The sequence below is a fragment of the Lagenorhynchus albirostris genome, chromosome 10 (assembly GCF_949774975.1).
Source record: "Lagenorhynchus albirostris chromosome 10, mLagAlb1.1, whole genome shotgun sequence".
Taxonomy (NCBI): domain Eukaryota; kingdom Metazoa; phylum Chordata; class Mammalia; order Artiodactyla; family Delphinidae; genus Lagenorhynchus; species Lagenorhynchus albirostris.
Window position 1 is genome coordinate 5,556,045 of NC_083104.1, and position 11,326 is coordinate 5,567,370.

Consider the following 11,326-nt stretch of genomic DNA (forward strand, 5'->3'; position numbering starts at 1 on the left):
CAGTGCACTTTCCTTATACCATCCACTGTCTGGACTGAGCCAACCTATCTCTTTTGATTTAAATTCTTCAAGGCTCAGTTCAAATCTCACTATTTCCATGAAGCATTCCCTTCCCATTCTAGCCCACATCCATCTCTCCCTCTTTTAAACGTCTACAGTACAATACATTGTTGTGGTAGGGATTAAATGATATTTCCAAAGAACTCGGTATCACATGTGACATATAGCAGTTGCTCAAAAAGTGATAGTACTTGGTGTTGTTGCCACATCTTTAGCACTAATCACATACCCTTTAGTTCAGTGCATCTTAAATTTAATATGCATGTGAATCACCTGGAGATCTTATTCAAATGCAAAGTGTGATTCAGTAGGCGTCAGGTGGGACCCGATAATCTGCAGTTCAAAAAGCTCCTGGTTGATGCCTATTCTGCTGATCCAAGGACCATAGTTCAAATACAAAGGGAAGTTTTTAGTAAACTTTTTTTTAAATGTATTTATCTTGTCTATCCAGCCAGATGGAAAGATCTTAGAAGAGAGATACTATGTCTCATTTTTCTTAGCATATATACTCTATACAGAGGTGTGCAATAAACATCTGTGGACTTATCAAATCTGCAATCTCTAGATACTCTAGATAATCTCTAGAATGCCTGCTTTACCGATTTTCAAATTCAAACATTGAGACATTCGAGGTTGAAAAAGCTCACTTGATCACTGGAATTGGAATCACTGGAACAGAGGCAGGGGAGAATCTGAGAGAAAACTTACCTCATAACCAGTGAGAAGGTAAAACACAGAAAAAACAACATATGCAAATGGACGCTTGTTCCTTGTTTAAGCACAAACATCCTTACAATGCAATATTAACTGCACTTCTAATTTAGGTACGAACCTTGAAAGAAGACATGCATTTTCAGGCATATATATATATATATATTAGTAATAATTAACTAAAGAGGTATATAATGAGCTTGATATCACGTTTTAGTGGAACAGAAATATTTTTCAGTGATCCGTTAATGTGCAAATGTGCAATTAACCTAAAGAGCTCAGGCAACCAATGAAAACACATTTCAAGCAAAAGAAAGAGAGAAACATCCTCCGATTTTCCCATCAACCTGGTCAGTGATATGATCCCCAGATTCCATTGCCCCCAATTACACTACAGAAATTCAAAAGAATCTGCTGTGTATCAAGGCTGCTCTAAGACGCTGCCTATTTTAAGCCCTCCTTTAAATCTCCAATTATTTAAATACTTGTTATAACCCTCCGTATTTTAGCATTCCATAATTCAAATGGGACCAATATTCTCAAATTTTACTTGGAGGCTATACTCTGACTTCCTATGCAAGCACCAGGAAAATAATATCAGGCATGTATGACACCTGCTCACAGAATACTATCTAGGTAGGTAAAACTGTGAGACAAATCTATTAAAATCAGTCTTTAGAGCAAAAAGCACCTTTTTAAGTCACTGAGCTTGTCATAAACAGGCATCTGCGCCTTAACTCATAGAGACCTTTCAATAAAGCCACTCACCAATACTTAACTGCGATGTTTTTAACAAATACAGACACCTTAAAAGAAGACAGACTCTGCAAAATTCTGAGAACTGCCATTAAGCACAGAAACACAGAAGCACAGAACTGCTGTCAAGCACTAGACTCAAACTGGGTTTATGAGTTTTAATAAATCAATGTTATTACTTTAGAGAAAATCAGAAAACAGTTGGGAGTCAGCCTACAGTAAAGTGGCTTCTATTTCTTCCATCCGAAGTCTAGTCTCCTGGGCAAGGCAAGTTCTGTGGTTCGTGCCAGGCAGGCAGTCTTCCTAGAGAATAATACTATCCAAGGAGAGTTTCAAGTCCCAAGCCACAGAAGCAGTTATAAACGCATACCCATACAAATGAGTGTCTTCCTACCTGCGGGTACCTAACTAGTAATTACACCCAAAACAAATGCCTTCAACAGGAAAGGAGATCAGGACCACGTACAGGAGGGTCAAGGTTCTTGCATAAAAAAATGAAGCACCAATTTCATTCTCATTTCTCCCCTCCTTTTCCTGGTCTTTCTTCAAGACTCATCCTTTGTGAAGCTTTCTCCAATAACTCTGACCCTTACCCTCAATAACTCTAATCACACCATTTAGTGAAAGCCTGAAACACCAGTCTCAACTAATTATTCTAGATTCCTTTTTGTTAACTGTTTCATGTTTTCATTTTGTCTCCCAAATTTGAGTGAGTTCTCTGTAAGGCCCATACACTGCCTAGCCCCTAGAGGGGGCCAATTATTAATATTGCTAATAATATAATAATAATAATGATATAACATATAATATATATATATACACATAATAATATAATGGAGTGGCAAAAGTGGAGTCAAGTAGGCCTAAGTTCAAATTCTGGTTCTACCATTTGACTGTGAACACATTACTTACTTTCTCTAAGACTCAGTTTGGTGGTGAAAATTCAATAAGATATATATTAGTGCACCTAGTACAGGGTTTAGCATATAACAGATGCTCAATAAAGCTTAGCTACCTTCCCTTCCCATTTAATAAGCACTTGTTGATTTGAACTGAGTTAGAGTAATTCTCCTAGGGGACTGCCAATGGCACCATCATGTACTCTCTTACCTTCCCCAGTACACTCTTGCGTGTGTCTGTGTCATTTCCTTACAAAGGTCACTTCAGGTTTTCTACTCTGCTGTCCTAAGAAAAAGCCAACTACACAAGTCAGCAGGAGGGCATCTCCACATCTACATTTCACTTTTATCACAGCCACGCCAGCACTCTCTCCGTCTGGGTCTCCCAGTGAGAAAATGATAGAGAAAACCAGGGAAGCAGCCAGAAGAGGAAATGGAGATAAATAGCTCTGTGGTCCCTCTGTGCCTCCCTCTTGGGAGGAAAGACTTAGGTCTAGTCTCCAACCCCAACTCTTGTGAGGAAAGGAGAAAAAAAACCCAAAAAACAAAAAAAAACCCTTGCCATGTTCCAGAAGAAAAAGCAACCCCTTTTCCTCACCTCTTCACTTCCTCAAGCCCTTCACCAGTCAATTCCACTATCACCTCCCACCCTAACCATCCCCTGGGTCAACTTCCTCCTCCATAAAACAGAGCCTCTTTTAACTAATTTGTCTTAAACAGACCTCATTCATGCTTTTATCGACCAGAGGTCACATATTCCCTCAGCCTTCAGCATTCCAAGTTGGAATATCCCTTAAAACAAAAAAAAAAAGAAAATTTTAAGTTTCCCATCTTCTGCATTAAGGCACATCTCTTTATTTGCGTCCCTTTAATGATCCAGAATATTTAATGATCCAGAATACCTCGGTCATCATCCTTCCAGCTGGAAAAAGTAACATCACTTCCACCCCAAAACACATACCCACCCCCCAAAATGTTTTTTTAATCCACAAATTGGAGATTTGGGAAAATACAAGAATATTTGGGGCTGCAGAAAATACAAGAATTGTATTATTCTTAAACGAGTTCACCATGCTGCACGGGAACAAGTCCGTGTACACCTGGTTCCCACCAGCCTTAATCGGACCAGGTGAAAAAATACCCCCTCGCCCTCTCGCTTCCCCGCCCCCAACTACCCATTTCCATTCCTGATTCGCCCCGGGGCCCATAAGGCAGAACCTTTCTTGTTGGCCTTCATGTCCCTCGGGGGATCTGGGACCCTTTTCACGTCAGCTTTGATGTATTGAGGCAGAAAAGTCTGTTCCCTCCACCCCTCCCTCAAAAAAAAAAAAAAAACAACTCTATTTCTTAAGACTCTTCCCTGTTGGATAAAGTAGCTCCAGCATTTGTGTGTTGGGGGGATTTGAGTCAACTGAGGGACTATTTTACCGCAGGCTTCACCTTTCCAGGCTGACCAGTGCCTCCCCCCGCCCTCGACACACACACGCCCGCTGGACCCCCTCTCCTCGCGGCGGGACCCCAGACCCTCCTTTTCGTTGCTCTGACACCTCCCTGGGAGCCGGAGCATCCTCGGAGCGGCCCCGAGCCCCGGGCGGCGCCGGCCGGGCACCTACCAGTCGGTGTGCGGCTCGTCGACGACCAGCAGCACCTTGGCCTTCCTGGCGGCGGCGGGCGCGGGCGCGGGCGCGTCCACCAGCCCGGCCGAGGCTGCAGTTTGCTTCACCGCCTGGGAGAGCGAGCTGAAGAAGCTGCTGCCCACCGACGGCGCCGGGGCCGGCTGCGGCGCGGGCTGCGGCGCGGGCGCCGGGGCGGGCGGCGGCCTCCGCTCGGGGCCCGGCGAGGCGACCGGGGGCGCAGACGAGGCCGAGGCCGAGGCCGCGCCCGGGCCGGGGGGCGGCGGCGGCGGCGGCTGCTGGGGCTCCGGCCGCTGCAGGTCAGTCATGTAGCCATTGGGCAGGTTGGCGATGAAGCTGCTGTCGGACAGTCGGCGCCGCAGGAAGTTCATCATCTGGCTTGAAGGGCTGAGGGCGCCCGGGGCGGCGGAGCCGGGAGGCGCGGAGGGCGAGACGGAAGCGGCGGCGGGGGCTGAGGTGGCTGAGGCGGTAGAGGCTCGGTCCGAGGCGCGTAAGCCAAGCAGACAGCCGCGGCCAACTGGGCCGGGCGGGCGGGGAGGTGCGAAGCTCAGCGCCAGGGAGAGGGCGGAGCCGGGGGCGGGGGCACATGTTGCCCCGCCCCGCGCCGCAGAGCCGGCGCCGCCCCAGACTCGCAGCCTGTGCAGCCGGCTGTGAGCAGCGGGCCTTCGGGGGCTGGGGACACGCGGTCTGGGGAGGACTAGGCCTCCTGAGACCTGAGCGTGGCTCTCTGGGGAGGGCGTGGAAGCTAGTCCTGCTCCCCAAGAATAGGGACAAGAGAGCTCAGAGCCCCTACCATCTTTTTGACTGGGAGAGAAAAGAACCGTGTCCGGGAAACTGTCCCCACTCCCTTTGAAGGAAAGAAAGGTGTCAACCTCCCCACCCTGAGGTGTGAACGAAGCCATTCCCCTCTCGCGCGCGAACATGCACACACACACACACACACACACACACACACACACACACACACAAACACACACACACCCTATAGTGAGATGAAAAAGAACTATCCCTTCCTCAATGCTGGGAGAGAAAGACATCCCCCCGTACCCTAAGGTGACAAGACAAGACCTAGTGGGGAAGCGAAGGGTCGTCTCCTCTACTTTGGGGAGAAAGGGGGTGGGACGCAGACCCTCTCCACCTGTCTTGGAAGGATGTGTGGGATGCGCTTTCAGCACCTGAACCTTAGGGATGGCTCACCTCAGAGCACCTACTCCTCTCCCCCATCTCTTGCACAAGAGAGAGGAAACATGTGTAAGTCTGGAGATCCCCCGATGCAGGACCCCTGAGTGGGATACCTAAGGCTCTGCCACCCCTTCTGCGTTCTTGCTTACAGGCATTGGTGTATCCTATGTAGTAACGAGAAGGTCACCTCTTTAAGATCTTTCTGTTTGTTTTTTCCAGTTCGTTCATTGGCCAGATCTGCCTCGACCTCCATGAAGGCTTTCTGATTACCACCTTCCCATGGGCACTCCCTGAATCTCGTATGCCCCATGAACCTTTGTTTTCACCTCTCAGGAGATATACTTTTAATCCCTATGTTGAATTGCAGCAGGACTCAGCAGATATACCTTACATTCAGACCACTCTGCGTGATACGTGACCTTGGGCAAATCAGCCCTCTGAGCCTCTTTTCCTGAGCCAGTGAAAGGAGATAACACTTTTCAAAGTCGTTACACAGAGTAAGTGAGAGCATGTATGTAAAGCACCTGGCAAATAGTAGGCATTCTAGTAGTGGTGGCAAGATTCTTATACTTTTTTTTTTTTTTTTTTTTTTGCCGTACGCGGGCCTCTCACTGTTGTGGCCTCTCCCGTTGCAGAGCACAAGCTCCGGACGCGCAGGCCCAGCGGCCATGGCTCACGGGCCCAGCCGCTCCGTGGCATGTGGGATCTTCCCGGACCTGGGCACGAACCCATGCCCCCTGCATCGGCAGGCGGACTCTCAACCACTGCGCCACCAGGGAAGCCCAAGATTCTTATTCTTATTGGAACTAGTTCTCAGTAAGTATTTATTGGGCTGAATGGAATCAATGAGCAGCTTGTCACTAATGTTGGCAGGCAGTTCTTGCTTCCTACATCCCAGCTGGCACTCAGCTTGGGCACTGGAGATGCACAAACCAGCCCTGAGCCAGAGACCCAGTGATGTCCAAGAGGTCTTCGGTCAACTATAGTTATACAGTGGTCCTCCCATCTCCCATGTGCCAGGCATGGTTAGAGCTGGATAGACTGACATGAATGGAAAGTGTCCCTTGTTTGCTAGTTCACCGTCTATGTGGGCTAGAGGGGGAAAGTAGGGAGGACAGACAAAGAAACAATCACCACAATAAGATGGGCGAGGTGTTTTAGGAGCACCAGAGAGCGAGGGATTCATTCTGCCTGTGAGGCTTAGGGATACCTTCTCAGAAGATGTGATATTTGAGATGGGTCTTGAGGCATCTGAAACGGTTTACAATCAGAGAAGAGGGAAAGCAGTCAGACAGAGAAGGCCTGCAGGAATGTTCCTTGATGACTCCTCCAGGAAGCCTCCCCTCAATCCTCCAGGGTGGGCTGTTTCAATGTCTGTGCTTGGTTTCGTCATAGCCCCTGAAGAAATGATAATAAAATATTCTGGTGACTAGAATATAAGCTTTTCAATGATGGGGTTGTGTCTCAGTCATCTTTGGACCCCAACACCAAGCACAGTGCCTGATACATAGCAAGGACTCTGCTGTTTAAGAATCCAGCTCTACTCTTACCCAACTCAGTTCTTGTGTTTATTGGAGAATAAAACTGATGTCACTAATAACTTAAGTAAATAAACTCAGTTTGATGTATTAAACTGAGTATTTTTTAGAAAATGAGAGGAATCTTTTCCAAAGGCATGAATCTCTACTGATGGGATTTCAGACACTGTATCACCTTAAGTTTTTTGAATGAGTGGGTTGTCTTTTTTTATATATATTTCACTAATTCCCCCCTAACCATTAAGCTTGTAGAGCACGTATAATATTTAAAAATCAACCAATTAACAAACATGTCTTGAGTACCTAATACACACAAGGCATCATGCTAGGCACTGGAGGGTAAAGGAGATTCAAGATGAAGAAAATCCAAGTTCTGCCCATAAGAAGACAACTCAGAAACACGTGAACACATAATTAGCAATAGCAGAGCGTCTGTGTGTGACCAGAAAGTGGAGCAGGCAGTGAGGATTAAAGGAGGCAGAGGAAGAAGAGATCTCTGGGGTAGGAGGAGAGTTCACAGGAGCAGTAGAGCCCAGGCCGTGTAAAATGGGTGGAATTCAGAAAACCAGGACAGCGTAGGGGAGACAGTCAAGACGGAGGAGATGGCAAGAACAAAGTCAGGGAAGCTGGATTGGATAAGTCATAAGAAGGTATAGATCTATTCCTTGAAAGCAAAGACCCTCCCTGTATTATCACTATACTCCTTAAGCCTTAGAATAGCACCTGGCATGTAGAATGCACTCAAATATTTGTAAGAGGGGTTCCGAGAGGCTGTACTTGTGTGTGTGTTTATTTTGTTGGTGTCTGTCCAGCTATAGTTTTAGATGGCAAGCACCTCACAGTGAGGAATTCTGTCTGCTGCTTCTCTCACCATGATCTGCAAAGCCTGATGTAACATTCAACACACAGGAAGTATCCCAGTCTTGGGTGGTAGATCAGAATGTTCCCAGAGAACTGCTTACCTATAGATTCCTTCACTGATACAATGGAGGCCCACAAGACCATTAAAAATATTTATCAAATATTCCACTAATTTATAACTATTTTCTGGTAGGTTTTAATAAGAATATTACTCTTATGGAAGAACAGAATATTTTCTTATGATTGGGCATGGGTGGTTATTAATCAGCTCAATATAATCAGAAGATTTTCGTTAGTTGGCACAAATGTAAATCACAGCCGATTAAAACAATATCCTCCGTGTTCCACTGAGTCCTTGCCAGGAAGTGTCTTTAGCATGCAAAGACACTGTATTATAAATGGGCTTGGGTTTTCAATGAGCTGTAATGAAAATCTTTCCCGTATCCTTACCTGTGGATCTAGGTTCCAGATGCAGGGAGAATATAGCCCTCTTCATCTATCTTATATCCTGCCTTTTCTCTGGAATTGAAGAGGGAGCAGGATTGGGAAATGCTATAAAATATAAAATTCTGGTGCAGTTAGGGCCTTTTCTACCTATCTCCCTCTGAGACCAACCAGCCATTCCCCATCTCCAGGTAGAAGGCATTTCTCCCAGAACAATCAGTGAAGAAGTGGGGACGGGGGATCTCTCCCATCTTTCTTTCTTTCTTTTTTTCCTAACATCTTTATTGGAGTATAATTGCTTTACAATTGTGTCTTAGTTTCTGCTATATAACAAAATGAATCAGCTGTATATATATATATATATATATCCCCATATCCCCTCCCTCTCACATCTCCCTCCCACCCTCCCTATCCCCCCTGTCTAGGTGGTCACAAAGCACCGAGCTGATCTCCCTGTGCTAATCATTCAGTGACTGACTAAGCCCTGACGGACTATTCTGATTCTGACTATCAGAATCTTGGAAGTCTCTTCCAGTTCTGGAAGACTGGGACTCTTTGAGGTCCTTCCTTGTGTAATCTTTATCTTCCCACTGAATTGTAAACACAAGTAAACACCTGGCGACTGCAGATGAAAGAATCCTGCTAAACTCGGGAACCAATTTAAATGCTTTACCGCGCCCCTCTGATTTCTCTCTTCCCCTTGAGCAACAGTGCGGCAGAGAAGGCTCACAGGGAGCCAGGCTGGGTACAGGTCAGAGGAGCAATTGAAGTGCCTTTTGCAGGCAGAGCTCAAACACAAAGCTTAAAGGGAAACCTCGGCACACTGTCTTGGTTCCTCCCAAACAAGGAAGTTTGCTGGAACATGCCAACCTTGGCCCTTGCTCATGCCTCAGGATCAGGGACCCCCTTCAGACCCAGCTGCCCTAAAAAGAAGTAGAAAGCGTTTGGGATTGAAGAACTGTGGGTTCTTGTCCTGGCTCCATCACTCGTTGGCTTTGCAGATTTTCAACAAGTTGCTTGGCTCCCTGGGCCTCTTATGTAAACTGGGGGTATTAGGTCTTCCTCGGGCCTCTCATGAGATAATATGAGAACACTTTGAAGGCGACAAAGCTTTCCTGGAAGAGGCATCATTATTGCTCCCATACTATCTTGTTACCTGCCGTTTGGAGAACCCGGTTGAATTGAGGGTTTGCCATCTCTATTCAGGTGGGCCTTGGTGACCGTCAGCCCTGGGGATGCCCTCCTCCTCCACTCTGCACAGAAGACGGCTATGTCCTGAGCTTTGAATTCTCCGAATGTGGCACATCAGCTGGGCCACTTTGCTATACTTACGAATCACACAAATATAAGTTCAACTCCTAAAGCTGCCTAGTGGTAACTGTGTCGCTCTGAACAAGTCACGTTCAGCCTCAGTTTCCTGATCTGTAAAAGAATGGCGATAATTATCATAACGACCTCGAAGGACTATTTCAAGAGCTAAATAAGATCAAGTATATGAATGTATTTTATCAGCCATAAAGCACTGTGCAAATGTTAGCTATTAATATTTCTGATGCCAGGGGAATCACAGAACTTGCCAGTAGCACAACTAAATAAAAAAAAGGACTCTCCTCATACATGTGTATCCCCACGTTACACACCCAAGAGAATTCATAGAAGGCACGAGGTCGACCTCTGCCGCTACTCCCAGGCTTAGTCATACCTGCCCAAAATAAATGCAACAACCACTTCAACAACCACTTCAACTATTGGCTTCTACCTTTCTGGATGACCTTGAAAAGACACTTCACTTCTGTCTCCAGGCTTCCATTTCCTGGCCTGGAAGATGAGGGAGAGGGAGCTAAGCTGGGCGATCCTCAAGGTCTGGTGTTGTGGGATTCTCTGGGTGGGGCCCCGCAGGGAGAAATAAGCACCTGACGTCACCGGGCTGAGCCAGGGAACACAGGGGCAAACACTGAACGCTGAGATGGCTTTAGGAAGAGAGAGAAGCCGGGGCGCCCAGAAGAAACACAGGTGGCATGACTTCTAATTCCAATACCCCTGACTTAAGGGAGTCAGAGATGGTCCCCTTGCCAAGTCTCCATTTCTCTGACAGTATTGGGGACATCATAATATCTACAACTGATTAGATGCTGACCAGATGCCAGGAACTGTCCATGTGTCATGTCATTTAATCTCCCACAAGGGAGGTGTTAAATATCCCCCTTTTACCAATGAAGCAATTAGACTTCAGAGAGGGTACAGCAACTAACATGAGATCTTTGAACTAAAAAGTTACAGAGCTAGGAGTCAGGTCTCGTTGTCTGCAAAGCCCATGAAATTCTGCACTAGGGTGTACTGACAGCCCCCTTAGAAAGGTGCCATCCATCAGCAGCTTGCCTAATAAACACATTCATTGGAAGCCATGGAAAATGTAATATGCCCCCTGGGCCCTCCTCAGCTTTCCGGCCATCTCCCTTTGCCCAGATTCCTTCAGACACAGGAGGCTTGGAATCCTGTATAAACATTCCTGCCCCAGCAACAAGCTAGCCTCAAGCAAGAAGAATCTAGCTGATGAGACACCCCTCCCCCATGCACCCCACTCCTACTCCCACCAAGCTTGGACCACAGCTCCCCACAGAGCAGCTCTGGCCTCTTGTGGGATGCTGGTGTATTGGCTGTTGCCATGGTGATAGAGGAACATTTCTGTCATGTGCGCAGGAGCAGCACAGAGTGGGTTTCCCTGCCTGGGAAGCTCAGAGGATTCATCAGAGGTTGCTTTTTAGCAGCATCTGCACACCACTTCATGGATAAATAAAAGAGCATCCCTTCCACTTAGCATTTAATCCCACTGCAGGGAAGGAGCTGAGCTCTCCGTACAAGTCGGTGCAGAAGGCAACCCCTTCCTTCTACCTCTGGTACAGTTCCTCTTCAGGGAGGTGCCTTCCAGGTGGTAGGAAGAGATATTTACAAGATGCCAGTAAATTAGCTGTTTACAGAAAGTGAGCAGCCCTTGACTCCCCATCCTGCTGACCACTCCCAGACTGTGGATCAATTAGATCTTTAGTGTCAGACCCATGCAGGTTTATCCTCTGCTTCAGCCACCTATTAGCAAGGCAGCCTCATGCAATTTCATTAATGAGACTCAGTTTATTTATCTGTAAAGTGGGGTTAATCATTCTTTGCAGAGTTATTGAAGAATATTGAGATCATGTAAAAATACTGCCCAGTACAGTGTCTGGCCCATGGTAAGTGCATATCC

General features: G+C 46.7%; 1 protein-coding gene across 1 annotated transcript in view; it reads right to left on the bottom strand.

The window, feature by feature from the left end:
* The window catches only part of SYN2 (synapsin II), a 152,239-nt gene extending 147,709 nt beyond the window's left edge, over positions 1–4,530 (bottom strand). The window contains exon 1 of the mRNA XM_060161152.1: positions 4,040–4,530. Coding sequence (XP_060017135.1) covers positions 4,040–4,434 — 395 coding nt within the window. The 5' untranslated portion in view covers positions 4,435–4,530. The remainder of the gene's footprint in view (positions 1–4,039) is intronic.
* Between the last annotated feature and the right edge of the window lie 6,796 nt (positions 4,531–11,326).